This window comes from Phlebotomus papatasi, chromosome 1 (genome assembly GCF_024763615.1).
Source record: "Phlebotomus papatasi isolate M1 chromosome 1, Ppap_2.1, whole genome shotgun sequence".
Lineage (NCBI taxonomy): Eukaryota > Metazoa > Arthropoda > Insecta > Diptera > Psychodidae > Phlebotomus > Phlebotomus papatasi.
Genome location: NC_077222.1, coordinates 22,174,889 through 22,198,194, shown reverse-complemented (window position 1 = coordinate 22,198,194; position 23,306 = coordinate 22,174,889). Strand labels below are relative to the sequence as shown.

Here is a 23,306-nt window from a genome sequence, read left to right as displayed (position 1 = left end):
CTTTTTTTTATTGCTCAATCATTTTATTAAGTCTTCCCATCAACAAATCAACATTCATCTTTACATTGAGTTTGGAAAAAATGAAATGAAGCTAATATAGAGAAATTTTGCAAAGTAACATCACTCTCGGGGTTCTCAGTTTAAATGGTCGGTAAATGTTGCTCAGATCGCAAAATCACATTTTTCTGTGGCATTCGCACTTCCGGATTGGGACCAGGCAACAGGGAGGGCAGCGAACTCTGCAAAGTGGCGATGGCAAATTTTAACAAATAATCACACAAAGTGCTCCAGAAATAAACGGGGAGTGGTCGTGTGGGGGGGGATTTATGAAAGAATGTCCGGTGTTTGTAAAAAAGACATTTGGTTGGTTTCTCTGACAAAAAAATGAAGATAAACGTGTTTGGGCAACCAAAGATTTTGGAGGATAGAGATGAGGGATGTTTCAGAGTAGTACACAAAATTCACTAGACACCTTAACCTTCTCCCTGGCTGGTGATTTGGCTTCCACTACTGATCCCATCTTTGCAGCATAGTCTTCAAAGTAGGCATGCGTTGCGAGTTTGTCGCAGCTCCATCGTTTAGATGGATCCTTGTCCAGACATTTCTGAAATCAACAGAAACAACTAAATACATGAAATTCAATAACGATTGAATTTATTAATTCAAAAGCAAAATCGTTAAAAAATCACTTTTCCATTGTTTTTCTGAAAAGTTAATTTTGTAAAGTCGAAATCCAAAATCGAAAGCAAAAACGATTGTAAGAACTTTATTTTTCTATTTAATTCGGGAAGATAAATTTTTATAAAGTTGAATCTAAAATCGGAAGTAAAAACGTTTGAAAATAACTTCACTTTTCTATTTAGTAAAATGTTGCAAAATCGAAATGGAAAATCGGAAGCAAAAACGATTTTAGGAACTTTTTTTCTATTTAATTCGAGAAAATAAATTTTTATAAAGTTGATTTGTAAAATCGGAAGTAAAAACGTTTGATAATAACTTCACTTTTCTATTTAGTAAAACGTTGCAAAATCGAAATGAAAAATTGGAAGCAAAAACGATTGGAAGAACTTGATTTTTTCGTTTGATTTGGGGAAAATAAATTTTTATAAAGTTAAAATCGAAAACCGGAAGCAAAAGCGATTGACAAACTAGACTTTTCAACTTGTAAAAAGAGAAATGTTCCAAAGTCGAAATGCAAAATCGAAAGCAAAAACGATTCGAAAAACTTTATTTTTCCGTTTGATTTGGTGAAAATAAATTTTTATAAAGTTAAAATCAAAAACCGGAAGCAAAAACGACTGATAAACTTGACTTTTCTGTACAACTTGTAAAAAGAGAAATGTTCCAAAGTCGAAATGCAAAATCGGAAGCAAAAACGACTGGAAAAACTTTATTTTTTCATTTGATTTGGGAAAAATATTTTTTTTAAGTTTATTTCTAAAATCGGAAGCAAAAACGTTTGAAAATAACTTCATTTTTCTATTTAGTAATTTGTTGCAAAATCGAAATGGAAAATTGGAAGCAAAAACGATTGGAAAAACTTTATTTTTTCGTTTGATTTAGGAAAATATATTTTTTAAGTTGATTTCCAAAATCGCAAGCTAAAACGTTTGAAAATAATTTGAATTTTTTTTAGTAAAATGCTGCAAAATCGAAAGCAAAGAGGAATTGAAAAACTTTATTTTTTCGTTTGATTTGGGGAAAATAAATTTTTATAAAGTTAAAATCGAAAACTGGAAGCACAAACGACTGATAAACTTGACTTTTCTGTTCAACTTGGAAAAAGAGAAGTGTTCCAAAGTCGAAATGCAAAATCGGGAGCAAAAACGATTGTAAGAACTTTATTTTTATGTTTAATTCGGGAAAATAAATTTTTATAAAGTTGATTTCTAAAACTGGAAGTAAAAACGTTTGAAAATAACTGCACTTTTCTATTTAATTGCAAGTAAAATCTTGCAAAAGCGAAATTGAAAATTGGAAGCAAACAGAATTAAATAAATTTTACTTTTCTGTTTAAATTTTGTGAAAAGGAAAATTTTGCTAAGTCCAAATGTAATATCGGAAGCAAAACCGATTGAAACAACTTTACTTTTCCGTTTCATTTGTAAAAATTAAAATTTTGCAAAATTTATATTCAAAATCGATATCAAAAACGACTTAATATTCCTTAAGACTGATTGACTTATGAAAGGATCAGCAAAGAAACAAAGTCGCATCCCGGTCAAAATTTTGGAAGCCAAAATCCCGAAAATCAAAATTCCGAAAAGTCAAAATCCTGGAAAACTAAATTTTCGAAAGCCAAAATCATAAAAAGTCAAAAGCCATAAAAGCCAAAATCCCGAAAAGCCAAAATGTCGAAAGCCAAAATATCAAAAACCAAAATCACGAAAGGCAAAATGCCGAAAAGCCAAAATTACGAAAACCAAAATTCCTGAAACAACGCAGAACGTCAAAATCCCGAAAATCCAAAATACCGAAATTCCAAAATCCCGAAAAGCCAAAATCTCGAAAGCCAAAATATCAAAAACCAAAATCCCGAAAGGCAAAGTGCCGAAAATCCAAAATACCGAAAAGCCAAAATTTCGAAAGCTAAAATTTCGAAAAGCCAAAATCTCACAAACTAAAACTCAGAAAGTCGAAATCCCGAAAAGCCAAAATTTCGAAAGCCAAAATCCCGAAAAGTAAAAACCTCGATCGGGATTAGCTTTTGGTCCAAAAATTTTGTTCCATTCGGGTTATGGGCTTTCGTGATTTTGGCCGGTATCATCAAAGTCGATACCTAACTGTTTACCCTTAATCTCTACCTTCCTTAAAATTTTAGTGAATCCTTTATTTATTTTGCATTCATTTAGAAGAAGCACAAACATTTTAAAATTGCTCAAAAAAGTTGGAAAAGTAAATATAATCTTAAAAATGCAGAGAATTAACCATTATAGTATGTGTCCCGGCTTACCATGAATTTTAGTTATTTTTTCTAATACCATTTTTTCTTCTTTTAATGTAATTTTCCTATCTTATTTTCATCTGATTTTCGGTAATTTATGATTAAAAAGCTAAAACTTTATAGGTTATCAAAATTTTGGATCGATGAATTTGGAAATGGTAAGTAAATGTCTATTACCGTTTGGTCTACAAGGGAAATCCTTTGAAGTAATCAGGAAGTGCCGTTAAATCCATTGAACACTTTGACAAATTCCAAAACCTAGCTAAATTCGCCCTCTTTTTTCTAAGACGGTAAAGTGTCTCAGATAAAGAGGAAATGGTATGTTGTACGAGATGTAAGTAATGTTCATGGCTAAGTTTTGGGTAATAACTAGACCAGAGGTGTACAAGAACCGTTTGAAACCGAACAAACGGCAAATGAAATTTGCACGTCAATGCGATAAACTTATTTTGACGTTTATTCGGTTTCAACGGGTCTTGCACACCTCTGAACTAGACACTTCCTGAATTTTAAAGACAATAAAAAATTTTCTCTGCAATGAGAACAATATTTCGTAAAAATCTCCGTGAATGTTTTCGAATTCCCATTGCATTGGGGATTTGCAAAATATTCGCAAATCGATAAACTACACAGAAAAAAAATAAATTGTAAAAATGTTCGTAAATGTTTGTGAATTCCTATGGGGGAGTTACGAAATGCTCGTGAATCGTATAACCCACAAACAAGTTCGTAAAAGTTTGTACTTTTTCACAAACATTGTTCGTAAAATGATAACTTGACGAGCATTTTTTTGTACTTTTACAAACATTTGTTCGTAAATGTTCGTAAACACACAAAAAATGTTCGTAAAATTTCGTCATTTGTTCGTAAATGTTTGTTTCCCTGTCGAACATTTTACAAACATTTACGAACAAATGACAAAATTTTATGAAAATTTTTTGTGTGTTTACTAACATTTACGAACAAATGTTTGTAAAAGTACAAAAAATGTTCGTCAAATGATCATTTTGCGAACAATGTTTGAGGAACTCATAGCAAAAAAACGCTATTTTAATAGGGAAATGCATACGACTTACAAGGGAGGTCATCGAGTCATCAAATTCAGATTGGCTTCATATTGAGAACATAGACGCGGATAGGGATCATAAGGATCGTGTCATACTCAAAAAGTGCTAAATTTTTTTTTCCTTTGCAAAAAAAGCAATCAAAGGATTCCATAAAATGTTAATGATAAAGAAAGTCCTAGAACCAGCAGATGCAGCAGTGGCGCAGCGGGCAAGCGGACGGTGTTTATAACGCAAAGGTCTCGAGTTCGATTCTTGCTTTGTGCCGCCTTATTGTTTTTTTTCTTCTATTATTTTTTTATCTGTTTTTTTTTGTCGGATTTTTTTTCATTGACCGTAATTTTTCCTTAGTGTATCTATATTTGCTTTGCACTGTAATATACTCCTAATATGAATGTTTAACTAAAGTAAGTGTCTTAAAAGTTCTTCAACGCGTCTGCTTGTTTTAATTTTTTTTTTAAGGAATAGAAATTAAGAATTCATCCATATACGGTCTTATTCGTCCTAGATATACATAGCGTTATTTTTATTTGCTTTTTTAAATCACTTGCCTAAGCAACACTCAGAAAAAGGCAGTTCTAACTTTGTATGGGACTTGCAAAAATACAGCTCTTGTCTGTAAGAATATTTTAAGAGCCGAATCAACCTAAACATGTCATGCTTAGAATTAAGAACTGTTTTCTTAAAGAGAACAACCAAGACCCGATGTTACTTGAGACAAGTACTGATGGGCGTTCACTTGTCCAATTTTAATTTTAATACACAGCATTACTTGGTTGAAGACACTGGATGATTTAAGCACCACAATACACGTAGATACTTGACTTTAATACCATTTCTTTTCTTAATAGAATTTAAAATAACGTTTTTCTCGTTTATCATTTTTTATTAAATTATTTTTTTAAGCATCACAGATTACATATATTGTCAGTTTAAATATATCACTACTTTTCCATGAAATATTCTTTTCTGAAATACTAGTGGATTATAAATTATTTAATAAAGCTATATTTTTTTAATTTCATTTTTGTACTATATAATATTTGTACTGTTATGTTTTGCCTTAAAACTATGGAAGATATTCAAGTGATATTCACGGTTATTTAGCACAATTTTTTTTTTAATTATAAGGTTAGTTACAAGATTTACCCATTTACTAAATTTTTAATAGATTTAATTAAAAAATAAAAATTTGACAAAAGAACACTAAGAAATTCACTATTTTTTCATATGAACTCTTCTTTTTTTAAATGTTTGATAGATATGTAGTATAATATATTTTTGTTTATTTTTCCAATTCAGATTTGTTAAATTGCTCTGTTTTATTTTGACAACTCTAAAGTTTTAGTAAACATTTATCTTATATATTTATTTTGTATGTTCTACTTTTATATTAATCTTTGCCAAAGATTTGTTTAAAAAAATTCATTTTCTCTATATTTTCATAGGTGTGTTTTTAACAGTCACATTGGCATAGTAAATCTGTGGTTATTTATTTTTGTTTTATTATTATAATAGCACATATAAATGATTGATTTATTTTGAGAAAAAAACTAAGATTTTATTAAGTTATTCATCCTGTTTATCTGTTTTTTTTAATTTATCTGTTAAATATGTTCTATTTTATTTTTATCTTCTCTAAAAACTTTATAGGAATTCATGACTTCTCCATACATTTTTATCGTATTTTACTTTGAAATTACTGTTATTGATCTGTGATATAATGTAATTATCATTTATGTTTTACATAGATTTAAAATGGTTATTAATTTTTACTCAAATTCCAAGATTTCATCATTAAGTATCTATTTCTTTACATAGTTTTTATTTGTTTTAAATGTGTAATACAAAAGATTCCCCAGAGAAGCTATACAAGCCATTGTGAGGAGACCTCGACCTCGAGGCAGACCTAGGACAAGGTGGCTGAATCAAATTCAGAATCTTGCCTTGGAACGTCTTGGGATCGAACCCGAACATCTCCCTGAAGTGGCGGAGGATCGATAGGCGTGGGCTGTTAAGCTTGGTGTCATGGGCCCTCGACCCCAATAGGGATAAGCGGTTGAAAATGAATGAATGAATGAATGTGTAATACTATCTTTTTATATTTCAGTCACTGAGGTATATGTATTTTTTACTAGTATATAATAATCTGGCAAAAATAATAAATCTTATACAGTTGTTATTCCTTTCAAAAAATTATAGAATTTTCTTTTTTCACTAAGTTTTATAGAGTTTAAAATAAATCTAGTAATAATATTTTAGTCTCAATACTTTTTGACCGCTGGGTAATGTGTACATTGTCATAGGTGGGCCTTTAATTTTAGAAATCTGTATAACATAATCTTTCCCTTCTTCAAGAACTTCATAGCACGCATAATGCTCCATATACTTTGTGTTTATTTGACAACCGAGAATGTAAATAGTCTCATCTTCTGACAAAATGAATTTACACATCTTATAAAATTTGTTTTCCGCAAAAATAAAATGATTAGGAAGAAACTTTAAATCTTTATACGACAACTCGGTGATCAAATAGATATCCTGATTATATAAAATATCTGAGTCTCCCATATTGTTAGATATGTCCTGAATACTGGTTTTTTGGGAAATTGTTTTATATCTGTAAACTGGGGGGCAAACAGTACTGAGGAGAAGTTTAGAATATTTAATTTCTGCTTTTGTAGCTAGGGTTTTAGGAACGTTTATTTTATTATGACTATTATTAGCGATTTTTTTGTAGACTTGGTGATTCGATTCGAACCTCATGGACCAGATATGTTTTAATGGGCCCACGTTTCTTATAGCATGAGAATAGTGCAGCAGATTATGCTGTTTTGGACGAAACTGTCCATAAAGTTTCTTATACAAGATATGATGCTCTTGTATAAGTGAATCCAGTTCTCCAAGTCTATCTTCATTAAAATAAGGTTGGAATGTCAAATCAAGTATTTTGGATAATATCAAAAAGAGGCGCCAATTTTCGTTTCCTACGGGAATTTTATCTCCTATCCATAAGGGTAAGAAACGCATAAAAATAATCATCTCGCTAGATGTTATTTTTAAATGCTCTTTTTTCAAATCTTCCGTAGAAACTTCAATAGACCTACCCTTCATGTCGTAAAATCCGTATTGGAAGTTTTGTTTCCTATAATTAAGAGCCTTAAGGTCAAAATATTTTTCACTGATAAAGGACTTAATTATTTTACACGTTTCAAAGTGGCACAATCCTTCCAAAAGGTCGTGCATTATGTCGAAAACCGTATTATCGGTTGCATGGAAACTTGGGATTTTGTTAAATATGCAATTCTCTTTCACACCCGTGTCCTTTAATCTATCTTTTCCCATCAAAAGATTTTCATTGTAATTCTCAATGTTTCTGAAATGTTCGGGATATTCTTTTACATCAGTTTTTATGTTTTCATACGATCGTGAACAAACTCTGCAGCAGCATGTTCTATTAAAACACGTAGTGTACCCCAGAATAGCGTTCAAAGAAAGATTGTCTCCTGTTACAGCTGCTATAACAAAATAGATTTTTTCAGCGCGACCATCGACAGTAATAGTTATTCCATTTGTCTCAAGCTCTTTAAATTCATCGATTAGCGCATTAAAGCATTTGGCATTACCAAAATGTTTAACATCTAATGTATTTAAAAATGCTGCCACAAAAATGTGATCTAAGGAAGACAAATAATCGGGTGACATAATTGGAATGGTGTAGTATACACCACAAACTGATGTAGCATGCGGTCCTGCGTAATTGTTTATTCCAAAATCATCTAAATACAGTAGAATAGGGAAAACCGTCTTGTCAATGAAATTCTGTTTGATTCGTTGCCATCTCCTTGCATTTATAATGTTAGTTATATTAATATCACGCTCATATTTGAGAATATTTTCCTTACAAATCGACAAAATGTTTTCAGTCTCAAGAAGATTCTTAAGGTTAAACGAAATGGGCATTAGTGATCCTGTTATTTTTTCTTGTTCAAGAGAAACTTCATAATTACGTACAACTTCACTGACTTGTTTATTTATAGTAAAAAGTCTAGGGTGTTGGAAATAACCTTCATTTTTGAGGTATGCAAGAAACTTATGTTCAGTGTTAAATGCAGCAAAGGAAGACGTTATTTCTTTTATGATGGTATTGCAACAATCATTTAGTTGATAGGAGTCGAAGATTTTAGAATTCAATATGGCAACTGAATTAAATATTTTAATAGCATCTTTTCTAGTCAGGTTATCATTATCATATAATGAAATCGCGAATTTTATTATTTCTTTCTCAATCAATTCAGGATTTGTTATAATCTTTTGAAATTCTTCTAATTGTTCAGAAATCGGGCATTGCTCAATTGGCTCCAATAATTCGTCTTCTGTATTGCGGATATTATTATTTATCGTTTTTGAAGTTGAGGTTTTTACATTATTTGTACTTTTAATTGAACTCGATTTACTTTTATCATGTGTATTTAAGTGTCTTCTCAGTAACCATAATTCTTTAAAATTTTGGCCGCAATCCTGATAGCATATGAATTTTTTTTTTTGGTAATCAGCATGTTGTCTTTTAAAGTGCGTATAAATTAAAATATCAGGCGTCCCGAATACCTCATTGCACAAAAAACATTTGAACATGTTTACGCTGTTTTTTGTTTAATAGAATTTATAAAGTTAATAACCTTTGCGGTTCGCTTGTTAGGGACAATCCCATAAAGGAATTCCTGCAGAAATTCATAAACAAACTGACACTCTTCTGGGAACTTCAAATCAAACATATAAAATAGCTTGAAAGCAAAGTCGATGGCCTCCATGAAAGAAGACATTTTAAAATACTTATAGTCTATGAAGACCAGGTATTTCTCTGGGTTGATCTTGTTTCCAATAACAATCACCATTGGTTGTATTTTTCCCAACTTCGCCCTCTCATTGATACTGTTATCTAAATCGTTTAGAGTTGCAATGAAGAACATATGTGCAGCCTGCGAATCCTCAATCGTATATTTGCGACTCTTTTTCTCTTTAAATCTTTGCATCGAAAGTTTGAGGATTTTATGAACTGTGCTCAGAACCACAATATCCCTTGAGTCTGAAAGATATACAAATAAATTACAAACTGGTAAAAATTAGAAATATTATGTAATGATCTTACTTTCATTCCTGGCGTTGTATTCATTCACAGTGATGTTTTGATCTTTAAAAACTGCGTTACAGACTTCAGCCCATGTTCCGCCAGGGCTTCTGTCTGGGAATTTGGCATCAAAGTCCAAAGTCAACTGGAAAACAATTTAATCGGGAATAAAATTAATAAGGGGCATATGAAACCAAAGTTCTGTTAAAAAAATATATAATAAAAACTTACAAGTGAACAACACAGCTCCGTATCAAATGCAGGCCACTCCACTACAAAGTCATTAATATTTAGAGAGTAGACTTCTTTACCAGGACAACGCAATGAAATAGTGTTATTCCATTTCTGCTTGACTTCTTCAAGTGGTTCGCTATTGCGATATAACCACTCCTTATCCTTATCCAAATTCTCTTCTTCTGAAAATATAATTCAAAATATGTACTAAACACATAGGAAAAACTGAGTAGTAGTAAACACTTTAGAACAAAGAACCATTATATTTGATTAAAAATTTAATTAACTAGATTTCGCTCCTTGAAAATTACAAGGAACCAACTCAACCCAAGCTGTTTATCAGGAGATAATATGAAGGATTTAATTTTGTGTATACAATTATCTCAATTTAATGATTGTGTAAAAAAATTATTTCTTGTCTACACATCTGAGCATAATTTTTTGAGTTGGGTCTTTGTAATTCTAAGTTACGGTTAAATTTTTCTGAAATAAGACTGACAAAGAATCAACTTGCTTAAATCTATCCCTTGTTTTACAAACGTGTGAACTATAAATCCATTTGACGTTCTTTTACTTCAAAAAAACTTGCGCAAGCTATCAAAAGTATAATAAAAAAAATATTTCTAATAATGAAATCTAATAACTTATAACTTCTGAAAATTTATAAACCCTTTACGGACGAGTGGGACACCGCTGTTGAAAAAACAAACCGTCTTTTTTTTTAATATAGAAAGTTATTTTGACCTATAAATAGTCAGAATAAAATTGTTATTGGTTTTGCGACACCGTGTATCGTCCCACTAGTCCCATAAATGGTTAAATTATCTTACTAAGTGCATTTAAAATCTCAAAGTCACAAAAACTCAGTTAGACCCTTATTTTTTCCAAGGAGCGATATGCTAATGCTAAATCTCTTAATGTTCAGAAAATATTATTTTGGCAAGGAGTTTTATTTCTAAATCACTTAATCTATGTTGACCATTTCTTGTGTAAACAAATATCCTAATAGTAACCATCAATACATATGTCGCATCCTCAGGAATATTATAGCTAATGATAAAATCTATTTGATTACAACTACCCCTGCTTAATATTGCTTCATGCCCTCCCCCATACTTAAGTCATTCAAAACACTTGTAGGCAACATTTTTAATTTTGTAAAAAATACCTTCAACCGGCGAATCTCTCTGATTTTCCAGTTGAACAGTAGTGGCCTGTGAACGTCTCTCGGCTTTCTTCAATAGACCGCTTCGTTGGAATTTTGATCGCAAATTGCGATATTTGTCATAGAGCTTGCCTGAGCAATTGCCCCCCTTGCGCCTTTTTAGGAAATAAGTTCCCTTAATATTGGAAACATAAACTTGAATTAGCTTTACACAGATAGGAAAGTGATGTCAAAGTGTTCTTGCTTGCAGGTACTGTATTTCAAAATTAGTTTCGCAATACTATAGGGTAAGTGTGCCAAATTTCGGCATAGTTGTATGCAAGCGCCAAAGTCTCAAGTTTGAAATGTAATATTTTAAATACAAATTGATTTTTTTATTCTTTCTTCTGTAAAAGTGTTGCTTGGAACCTTGTAAAGAGTTTACCGTCTTTATTTACTCTAAAATCATTCTTAATACATTTTAAAATGAACAAAAATCTAGACATAGCTTTGGTGCCCTATTTCGGCCACCTTCATTCTCATAGTTCCTTGTCCTTCGGGAATTCTTCCAATATCTTTTTGACGTCATCTCGTTTGTCGAAGCTACATTTTTTGTCATTTTTTTGCATTGTATAATCTCTAGAGTACGTAAAATCTAAAAGTTCATGGAAATTCGAGGAACAAAAACGGTGGCCGAAATTGCAAGCTGGCCGGAATTTTGCACACTTACCCTAATAGCAAAAATATAAAATAATAATGCGAAACAATTTTTCTTACCAATAAATAATTTCTTAAAAGAGTTTTTATTATTATAGCTTACTGAGATATTTTTTAAAATATGGAATTAATTCAGTGGATAAAAAACTCAATATGATAATTTTTTGTTTCCTCGCACTACACGATTTGAAATAAATAATAACTTATTTTATAATTCCTTGAAGACATAAATTGCCTTAAAATGTAACCTTTTTTTGGATGTGAAAAAATGCTTATTGGGGTTATTGGGATAAAATATTCTCTACACTCAAATTAAAAAAAAATATATTATCGTTTCTACGTGATAAATAATTTTTCATAATATAATTTTGCGAACATACCTCAATTTCAGTTGGAAAGTTCTTCACGATGTCTTCAGCTAAGAACTGAAATTGTTTAACTCCGAGATTAATTTCTCTATCCAGATAGAAGTGGCAAATACATTCCACTAGAGTGGTCTGGTCTTCTGAGCTCAAGGTTTTGAGATCTTGATACTTTTTTAAGAGTCCTTTACCCTGCACTGTTGTCAACAAAATACCGAGGACAGTCTACAATGTTATACAGAATAAATATTGTGTTTAAAATAATAATTAATCAATAGAAACAAAAAGTTTTTTTATGAATATTATAAAAAATTTAGAGAAAAAATTGTAAATAATTTCGTAAATAAAAATTGTAAATGTAAATATTTCGAACTTAAAATAAATTTGTATATATTTAGATAATATTTTAGGTATTTCATACAATTAAGTAATTTTCCTGAAAACGCCAATGAATGATAGATTTCACTCTAATGAAAAGTATTTTGTATAGTTATTATAGTTTTCAGTCCCAAATGATTTTTTGCTTAAAAAAAATGTATATATAAAAAAAATAATATTATATTAAAATTCAGTCGGCAAAGCGGGAATTGGAAAATTACTCTATTTCGGGCTTAAATATTTACTATAGGAAATAGCTGGAGATTTACAAAAAAAAATCCTAGATACCTAACAATAATTTTCCCTATGGGTTATTGGTGACCCAAATGTCCTAAAAAAGGTTAAATCAATATATATTTATTTAACCCTTTATATGTTTATATGTATTTATAGTTTAGGAAATTAAGATGTTAATTTTGCATATCTAGGATACGTGTTTCATTATATTCTTTCCTTTTTAACCCTCTAACGTCCAATTAAGCAAAAAAAAATAGTCAGATACTTTTTTTTCTAGGCTAACTATGGTCCAATAAACTCAAAAATACCATCTATTCATCGTTATCTCTTTTAGTTTGGGCACCAAGTGTGAAATTATAAAAAAAAATTTGAAACCCTTTTCACTCCTCAAATTAACTTTTTTTTTAATTAAGATTTACAAAGTAGAACTACTTGTCTTTGAGTAAAAAATAAATTTATTTTAGTCAGATTACTTTAAATAGGTATTTCTCTTGAATTTAGAAACTAGATTTCTTGCACAAAAAATATTTCCTACTTTTTCTCTTATCTGTGACACAAAACTGGGGATAACAACTAAACGAAGAGTCAAAATGAGTTCAAACTTTCGGAATATGTTTGTAAGACTATTACTTAGGACACTATAGCACTTTTAAATAGATAAAGCCTTTATTGTCGCAGAAAATGCGGTTTTTGGGATATTACCCTGGAGTGACTCTTAAGAGTCCGAGGGTCAATGAATGTTTGAAAAATTAAGATAAGTAAATTAATTTTCTTACCTCATCGATATTGCCTGTTGTTTTCAGAAAGTTTTGTTTTTTGCAACAAGTGCAATCTGTACTATTCTGCAGCTTCTGTCCTTCCTTTCTAAAGTCATCTAGGTTCCTTTGGAACTTTATTTTCTCGCGCCAGTCATCCTTAAAAATGTACGCAAGGTCGTCCCTTCCGAGATGCTCTTCCAAGTCTTTTGTTGTGATACCGAGGTCTATAAAACAAACATAAATATTACAAAAAATTGTATTACTTCATGAAAATTTCGTATCCAATTCCAATTTTAGACTTTCACGTCCAGTGAAGTTAGTTTTACAGAAAAATCCAGTGTTAAGCCTGGATCAAATCAACCAAATCGCCGATTACAAAAGTTGAGGTTATGTAAATCACACCTAATTGGCAAATGCAAAGAGGTTTTTTCGGTTTTTTGAGTGGAAATTGCACTCCATGATACTATATTTTCCTGGATGGAAGTGTGAAGGAAGAAGTAAATATCCTAAAAGGAAGAAGTGTTGCAGGAAGAAGGCAGAAAGAAGGAGGAAGCTCAACAAAAAACCACTCGCGCAAGAGCGAACTTCCATCAAAATTCCCGGAAAAACTTTCATGCGCGGAGACAAAAGGAACACACCAATTTTAAGTTCACTTACCCTTAAATATTTGTTGAAAATCGAAAGGCACATCCCATACATCTAACAAATGGACCAAGAAATCCTCTTCTTCAACAAACTGAAAATTTTCCATGAAAACTTTTCACTGGATACAATTTCACAATCACTTTTGACACAAATGACGCTGACACTGCGAGCGCGTGCGCAATTCATTTGACAAGTTGCTGTCGATACTTACGCCAATACCGTCCGATATTTGAATTAAGATTCGTTAGCAAAAATTCGTGCCTTGAAAACATTCTTTTTAAACAGGTGCTTATTCAAAGACTGTACGTTCTTGAACCAAGTATCGTGCAGAAATAAATGCTTTTCTGCTAGTAAAATAGTCTTTCAATGAACACACAAATGCCCAGTTCTTGTTTCAAGAGCTAATTTAAGAGCTGTTTCCACAGAGCTGTTTTCTGAGTGAATGTGTCTTGCAAAATACATCAATAAATCTATGCACAAGAGATAGAGAATTTAAAAAACACTCACTCATTTTTAATCAATTGTCTGCAGAAAGATTTAAATGCAGTTTCAAATATGCATGGCACAAATCAGGATATGTTGCTGAGAGGCCCGAAAAATTTGAAAATCCAAGTCAATACTGTTTTACAAAAGTTTATTTGGAAACTTGCTCTCAAACTGATTGTGAAAGCATATCTTTTATTCGATGTGCACATTGTGACTGTACATTCTGTTTTAATCATTTCTTTACAGAAATCCACATGCACTAATTAGTTATTAAACTAATTTGTGCATTGAGGACTTTTGTAAAGAAATGATTAAAACAGAGGACAATGTTCACAATGAGCACACCGAAGTAAAGTATGACTCACAATCAATTTAGGCAAAAGCTCCCAATAAACTTTTTCAAAACAATATTGAATTGAATTTTCAAATATAACAAAATTCAACATATCTTGATTTTGTGCAGATTGCTAATTATAATAATTCTCTATCGCTTTGTACATAGATTTATTGATGTATTTTGCAAGACACATTGCTTAGGCAAGTAATTTAAAAAAGCAAATAAAAATAACGCTATGTATATCTAGGACCAATAAGACCGTATATGGATGAATTCTTAATTTCTATTCCTTAAAAAAAATTAAAACAAGCAGACGCGTTGAAGAACTTTTAAGACACTTACTTTAGTTAAACATTCATATTAGGAGTATATTACAGTGCAAAGCAAATATAGATACACTAAGGAAAAATTACGGTCAATGAAAAAAATGCGACAAAAAAAAAACAGATAAAAAAATAATAGAAGAAAAAAAACAATAAGGCGGCACAAAGCAAGAATCGAACTCGAGACCTTTGCGTTATAAACACCGTCCGCTTGCCCGCTGCGCCACTGCTGCATCTGCTGGTTCTAGGACTTTCTTTATCATTAACATTTTATGGAATCCTTTGATTGCTTTTTTTGCAAAGGAAAAAAAAATTTAGCACTTTTTGAGTATGACACGATCCTTATGATCCCTATCCGCGTCTATGTTCTCAATATGAAGCCAATCTGAATTTGATGACTCGATGACCTCCCTTGTTAGAGTTTTTTTGCTCTGAGCGCCTCGTTTGTGAAAAAGTACAAACTTTTACGAACTTGTTTGTGGGTTACACGATTCACGAGCATTTTATAACTCCCGCATAGGAATTCACAAACATTTACGAACATTTTTACAAAATATTTTTTTCTGTGTACTAAACACAAACATTGTTCGTAACACGATCAAATGACAAGCATTTTTTGTTTTCTTACAAACATTTCTTTGAATTTTTTTGTTTATCTGACAAAACTTTACGAACAAATTACAACATTTTACAAACGTGTTTCTGTGTGTTTACGAACATTTACGAACAAATCTTTTTAAAGGAACAAAAAATACTCGTCAAGTGATCATGTTAAGAACAATGTTTGTGGAAAAGTACAAACTTTTACGCTTTTACGAACTTGTCTGTAGGTTACACGATTCACTCTGTAAAAAAGTTTTGTTAAGCAGACAAATGTAATCTTGTTGAAATTTTGTCAAAAGGGTGCTTTTTATTACTTTGACAAAACTTTCTCACATGGGAAAACATCCATTTGACAAACTTCTCTACATTCTGTATGGAAGAACATCTTTTTGACAAACTCTTCTTGTTAATTTGACAATATTTTTTGTCAGAGTAATCGAAATTCACAAACATTTACGAACAATTTAACGTTTTTTTCTGTTATTGCTGTCTTGAATTTACCTTCTGTGTTAAATCAAAGAACAGAAAACTTCATCAACATGTTAAATTATTAAGAATCCCACCGAAAACCGCCCTAAAGACTCCTCTGTCTCCTTTTCTAAGTGTTCAATGAATGAGACTTTATCGCAAACTGATCAATAATAATTTATCAAACGAGTGGAAAAGCTCGTGCAGGTGGTATTAATCTCGCTATCAGATGTTCAAATGATGGGATTCGTGAATAAAATATGTTAACTGATGAACTCACCTTGAGGAAATCGATCATGAGGGGATTCTGGAGGGTGCGTGGTGGCATCTTTGCCTCTAGTGTCTCAATTGTGGGTGGCACAGGCAACGTCACGCCCTTGAAGAAGTCATTCTGATTGAAGATAGTCAGATGACGCGGCAGAAGGTCTCCCAGAGTCCGTCGGATTAGGTACAACTGATCCACATCACTGCGTCCTGGCCAAAGTGCTTCTCCTCGGACAAGCTCCGCAAAGACGCATCCTATCGCCCATACGTCCACCGGGGTCCCGTACTGAGTGTCTCCCACGAGAAGTTCGGGGGCTCGGTACCAACGTGTGGCTACGTAGTCTGTGTAATTCTCTCCGGGAGTCAGCATCCGCGCAAAGCCAAAGTCACAGAGTTTGACTTGGCCCTGGGCCGTTAGGAGGATGTTCTCAGGCTTGATATCCCTATGCAGGCAACCCTGACGATGGCAGTATGCTACTCCCAGGAGGGTCTGGTACGTGATTTGTTTGGTGAGATTGTCTGGGCATCCCTAAAGTCGAAAGAAAAAGGAAGTTGAATGTTTGATGATGCATTTGCCTCAGGGGAATTTTGCATAATATTGTGATTTGAAAATCGATTTTAGCGCCTCTAGCTACGTTTTAAGGAACCTGGGATGTTCAGAAAAGTTCTTGAAGATCAAATAATTAAAATAAATTAGTGAAAGTGGTCAAATAAAATTATCAATAATCCTGAAGCTAGAGTTTTTTTTAACCCTTTAACGACGAGACACTTTTTACGGACTGAAAATCAACAAGAACAATTAAACTGGTAAACATAATCAATGATAAGTCTTACATCTAACCTTGAAAAGTTCAACAAAGTCTGATTTGTTGTATTATGCGCCTCTATGGACGATAGGGACAAAAATAGCCCAAAAATTTAAGTAATTTTTCTGACAATACCAATGAATAATAATTTTCTCTTTAATGAAAAATATTACGTATGAGTATTGTAGTTTTTATTGCCAAAGGGGATTTGCTTAAAAAAAATTGAAAGTATAAAAAATTAATTATAAATTTGAGAATTTAAAAATTCACCATTTTTGAGCTTAAATATTTACTATATAGCAAATAGCTGGAGATTTCCAAAAAATATCCTAGATTCCTTCAACCTTCTACTTTGGAATTATGTTCAAACATAAGAAAAAAATAACTTTAGGTAGTCAGGAAAAATTATTTTCTTTATGGGACACCGGTGTCCCAATCGTCCTTAAAGGGTTAAATTCGTAAGAACGGTAAGAACCTTACCTGGGGATGCCTTTCGAGTTCATGGAGGACTGTATGTTCGCAGAACTCAAAGACAAGGTGGAGGCGTCTTTTGCGTCGGAAAACTTCCAATAGGCACACGAGATTGGGATGCTTGAGGTTCTTCAGCAGTCGAATCTCTCGCAGAGCAATCTTCCTGATGGCCGGATCATCCTCAGACTCAACGAATTTCTTCACAGCCACAAGTTCTCCAGAATCTCTGTCGCGGCATTTGTACACAATTCCATAGGAACCCTCTCCAAGGCGAGAAAGTTTCTCATATCGATCCATGCGGCTACTTCCTCGCGACCTGTGCCGGACGATTGAGGCGTCATTTGGCTATTTTTGCACAATCAATCCAACCCACGCACTTCCTCTGCCGAAGCACGTGGGCGGAGAAAGTCACAGGAAGGTAAATACTTTTGGTAGGGAAGGAAGTGATTCTTTTTCCCGCAGGTGAAAAGGAGAAGCCCAGTGAAAGGGTTCAATGTATTCTATTGATGGGGATTTTTCCAAACCACCGTGTTGCATGAATATTGAATTGCTATCGATAACTCACGACAAAGGAACACAGTAATGGAATCTCCTCTGCAGAGGGTTCTAGGACAAAAAACCGAAGTGGAAGTGCACTTTGTGCAAACTTTAAAGACTAAATGGGGTGGTAATCATGGCTTTAAAGAAATGTTATTAGAATTTCTGGAATGTTTGAAAGTCATCATTACTTTTGATCAATAAAGTACATTTTCTTCAAAGTAAGAAATATGTATTAGCCGATGGAATGCAATAGGTAGACCGCTATAATTTAATTGAGTTATTGCGAGCAAAAACAGTCTATTGTACTCTAAAAAAAGTTTTGTCAAGTGGACAAATGTTTCTTGTTGAAATTCTGTCAAAAGGGTGTTGTTTGTTAATTTGACAAAACTTTTTCTCTTATTTTATATGGAAAAACTTCCTTTTCACAAACTTTTAACAAGTTTCAGGTGGCCGCCGATTTGACAAACTTTTTGGCATTCTCTAATGGCCTCTACACATTGGGAGCAATTTTTGTCAAAAATTGCTTTTTTGAAGGAAATTCCCTGCAGCGTTGTAGGGGGAAACGTCAAATTTCTGTCAAAAACGCAATTTTTGACGAAAATAGCTCCCAATGTGTAGACGCCTTAAAGAGAACATCTTTTTGACAATTTTTTCTTGTTATTTTAACAAACTTTTTGTCAGAGTATATGGATTTCCCTACCAAAAAGGGGTGGCAAAGCATCCCAGGCTTTGCAGAATGCTCGAACTCGTGACTTAGATGCTATACCGCAAAAGTACTTTCGCATCATTTACCGTTTACCGGTTCCCAACCGATTTGAACTGATTCATAAATCACTCAGAAGGTGGAAATTTGGGGAGGGGGGGTGAAAAATCGAGGGATTATATGGATTATATACTGCTCTCTTCGTTGAGTTCGAGCAGTATGAAATGACTGCTTTTGCTCTTACCGGCTCAATTATAAATAATAGGGAGACCAGTAAGGAATTCTGTAACAATGTGAGAATATCATGACAAATTTAATAATTTTTATTTGATAAATTCGGAAAAACTAGTTGAAAATCAGATTAATATCATTTGCTAAGGGCTTCATAAAGCTCTTTGTAATTGATATTCGATACTCACTGGCTTTTAATGTTGTCCTATTCCCAAATTTATCACGAAAATTTGTCATATGACATTTTCATCATTACAGAATTCCCCTGCAGGGCAGAATTAGTCAAGGGTAGAATTAGACAATGAGGTGTTATAGTTTTCCTTAGAAAGAATAGTAAACAAACTTCTAATTATTTAGAGTAATTCACTCCTAATATTTATCAATCCGATTCAAATTATGTTTTTCACAAATTAAAAGTAAAAAAAAAATTTACTGGCTAATTCGGCCCACAGTCGCCCCTAACGAGATTTTCCTAGAGAATATTTTTTTTTAGAACGAATAAAATTGTAAATATTTGTGGAAAATATTATATTGTTTAAATTTTTAGATTCTTAGAGTCTGCAGATAATTTATTTTTGGTTTAATACACCTAGAAACGAAGTGAGGTTATGTTAAAAATAATCCAACCTAAAATGAATAAATAACATATTTCGAATGACAAAGTCTTCTTCATTGGACTAAAAATAAATTTATTGTAAATTTTATTATTTTGTACGTTAAATAAATCGTCTTGGATTATGGTATCAATTTTTGATGTGGTTGGAATTTTGTAAAATTGAAACATAACCTTCCACAATTTTGTACAAAAATGACAATTGTATTATATTAACATTTAAATTTACCCTCAAAAAGCAAGAGCAAAGTTATAACCTTTATAAATATCTACTATAAATTAGATATATCCTAATAACAGACAGAGGTGGAGCTGAACTGTGGGGCCTACATTGATATAGGGTCGAAGAAACAATTCTTCGGCAGGGAACACCTTAGGCAATTGGCAATTTCATTAGAATATTGAAATTTTAATTAATGTATCTAATAATCTAATAAAATGCAAGGAATATGACAATTTCCTAAAGTTTTTGTAAAACATACAACAGTTTATTTTTCAAATAGAGGTTAGAATTGGAATTGGTTAGGATTTTTTCGCATATTTCTAGAGAAAACAGGACTTTAAAATTATGTAATTTAGCTCAACAAAACAATTGTGGGGCTAACTAAAATAATAGTCATAATTGTAAGGCCCAGATTTCTTTAGAAATATGCACACAGAAAAAATTTGACTCTAAATTTAAGAAAATATATAAGATCCTGGGAACTTAAATTGGACGTGAATCCCCGAGGCGTTTAAGTTTAGAAGCTCTGAGCGAAAGAAATGGGCTAGAATCCTTAGCTCTTTCAAGTTAAGAGATCGGGAACTTAAGTTCTGCATTAGCTGGAAAATAAAAAATGTCTACGGATTTGCAAATTGCAACTAAAACTAAATGATCAAGGATTTAGAATTAGGGCATTGGCATTCATTGGATGGGATTTGAAATTAAATTCCTGGGTGTTTCTGTTTAAGAATTTTCCATTTTTCTGTATGTGTGAAAAAATTATAACCAATTCCAATCCTAACCTCAATTTGAAACAAATCTATTAAATTTTTTTACAAATTTTCATTACTGCAGCATTTAATCATGTCAAATACGCTTTAGAATGGACGAAATGGCGATATACTTTGTTCCTCGATCTTTATAAATAATGTAGAAAATAAGCATGAATCCATCCTTTTTATTTATCCTTATTCGTTCTTCGTTCGTCCACTTCACGTAGCGTCTACGTACTTAAAGGAATTTTCATCGTACTAAAAAGGAAAAATTTCTTTAAAAAAGTATAATTAAAGAAAATAGCTCCTGTTACTATTTATTTCTTTACATGAAAAACAAGAAAATATTATTTAGCTCCGTGACGTTTTTTCTTTTTGGCAAGCTTGAACTTTTTCCAAAATTAATTATATTTATAAATTTTAGAATATTTATTTTTAAGAAATAAAACTTGAAAAATTATTGAGACTTTTTACAACAAATAAATCTTTTTCATACTGATTATTTTAATGCGGTCTCATAGGTTAGTTCGAACAATTTAAAGTTTATCATAACCTTGTTATGATAAGAAAAATTTTAGAAAGTCAATATTTTTTGAGTAGAAAAAAGTTGTAAGCCTCTTTCTATAGTTAAAGTTTTCATTAATAATTTGGCCATAACAAAAAATGTTAATCGCAAACCCCGTTTTTCTCTCAGTGTGTAGAAGTGAATCAAACATTGCATTTGTCTTTGTATTGTATTCGTATTGTATTAGTTTGTCTTTAAAATGCGTGAATAAGAAAGAAAAGTATTAGACATAAGACTTTTATTATAATTTAAAACATATTTGGGAAGATATTTCAGGTTATGTTCTCTATAACCTCACTTTCCTGTATAACTAGTTAAAAAATTTAAAAAAAAATCAGTTTTATTTTCATTTTTTACTTTAATAAATTGGTGATTTTTGATTAGCTATTTCATTATTTAATTGTGTGGTAAAATATTATCTGCAAGTAATTTAATATACTAAAATTTAAATTCCTTAAATATTTTTTGTATTTGTTGTGTTGTTAGGTTATTATCTGAAACTTGATTTTTCGTTTCTCTAGTCGTCTAGTCAATATGAGACTCCGATAAAAAATAAGGAATTATTATTGGAATGAGTAAATTTGCAAATTTTGGTTAGTACGTAAGGTACATAACCTCCAAAACTAATTTTTTTTTTATGAAATGAGTCCAATTTAAGTTTTAAAAAATTAGGAAAGTTAAGACCTTTTTATTTTACTTTTGTTAAAACTTTGCAAGATAACTTTACAGCATGAATTATTTTTTTTAAAGCCTTATATGAAGGGGAAGGCTTTCAAGCTTCGCACTAACTCTAGCTTCGAACACTTTATGTTTTTCGTATACTCCTTTAATAAATCTGACTTACTTTTTTAAGGAAATGTATGACTGACTGGTAACACTAGAGAAATTCGAAAGAGTTAAAATAACATTCCGGAAATGTTAATTTTACCCTGCAGTTTTGATCCAAAATCGGTGTAAATATTATGCTTTTTAGGTGTATTAGGGGTTAAAGGTACCCTTTTCATGTTAATTTTACCCTTAATAAGGTGTAAAATTAACATTAAAATATGTTTGTATATTTTTACACTTAAAAAGTGTTAAATTTCTGAGGAAAAAATGTTAATAGCACCCTCTTTTTGCTCAGTGAAGTTATTAAAATAAGTTCACAGCCAGAATATGTGCGAAACCAGAAAGGCTTCCCCTATATTTTTCCCAGTGCAAAAGAGCAGAATCTTCAAATTAAAAATTGAAACGTTGCATTTTCTGTCGGAAGAATCCAAAATTAGTATACCTTTGTTTGTTTCTCTGTTTCCTAATAGGTTCTTTAGGAATTCATAAGACCTCCTAAGCAAACAAAAATCTTTATCAAATATTAGCCCAAAGGGTCACACTTGTAATTAATGTTCAAAGTCAAGGCTTAAGGTTAGTAATGTTATTCATCATATCTTATTAATCCTTGCTTTTAAATTGATTTCTCTAATTATTCTTGCATGAACTCATGAACTCTTCGCAATCAAAGTTTTAGGATCTTTACAGGCCTTACAGTCCGTCTATAAAAGACGTTAAAATGTGGTGTTCTAATTAGAATGCATTTTAATTTTCTGAAGAACTCTTGCATAAATTTTCCGTGTAATCTCTTAAGAAAATCGATGTCAAGAACACACTTTCTTCAACACCGAAAGAAAAACGCGAGAAAACATAAAGAAAACATATCACGAAAGAAGTGGTCAATCATTTTCCTCAGACAGGACACTTCATTGAGGCAATAGTAAACTCGATGACCTTTGATGAGTGGCAAAGTAATCAATATCGGACACGAATAAATGGACTCTCACTGACCAAATGTTGAATCCTTTGCCATTTCCCACGGAAATATCAATGATAGGAAAAATCGGGGTATGATTTTCTTTCACTTACCTTCTTGGCAGAAGCGGCAAATGATTACCAAACAGCCACAACCTGGTTTTTGTGAAAAAAAAGAGGAGATTAAAGGGAATTTCTGGAGTTTTTAGCCAATTTTTCCTTACCGTTTCTCGCCAAACCATTTGTCCATTAATTGAAGGAGGGGATAAAACAAGCTCTTTACTGTGTTTTCTGTGACTTTATGCTTCACAACACGAACTAAAGAGGGTTAAATATACAGAAAATTCCTTCCTTTTTGTTGTTTTGCCTGTAGACTTGGCAACGGTCAGGACACAACTGATTTTCACATGGGGAGCCTTTTCGCGGGTTTTCATTTTCCTTCACTAAACAGCGCTTGGCGGGATTTCCACGAAACTCTGGCACTTCCCCAATTTTTAACGGTTTTTTATGGTTTGAAAAAAGGCGCCA

The 23,306-nt window shown here is 32.0% G+C and overlaps 2 protein-coding genes across 2 annotated transcripts; both read right to left on the bottom strand.

The window, feature by feature from the left end:
* Nucleotide 1: 1 nt before the first annotated feature.
* LOC129798228 (cyclin-dependent kinase-like 4) lies at nt 2-23,277 on the bottom strand. The gene is made up of 6 exons (XM_055841262.1): nt 23,003-23,277; nt 22,893-22,934; nt 17,379-17,685; nt 16,109-16,621; nt 473-604; nt 2-239 (listed from the first exon to the last, which is right to left on the bottom strand). Exons 1-6 carry the CDS (start codon nt 23,026-23,028, stop codon nt 141-143), a joined length of 1,119 nt encoding a protein of 372 aa, XP_055697237.1. The 5' UTR covers nt 23,029-23,277; the 3' UTR covers nt 2-140.
* LOC129798219 (uncharacterized) lies at nt 8,641-13,802 on the bottom strand. The gene is made up of 7 exons (XM_055841248.1): nt 13,624-13,802; nt 12,985-13,190; nt 11,612-11,818; nt 10,539-10,710; nt 9,368-9,552; nt 9,158-9,281; nt 8,641-9,094 (listed from the first exon to the last, which is right to left on the bottom strand). Exons 1-7 carry the CDS (start codon nt 13,715-13,717, stop codon nt 8,646-8,648), a joined length of 1,437 nt encoding a protein of 478 aa, XP_055697223.1. The 5' UTR covers nt 13,718-13,802; the 3' UTR covers nt 8,641-8,645.
* Nucleotides 23,278-23,306: the final 29 nt, after the last annotated feature.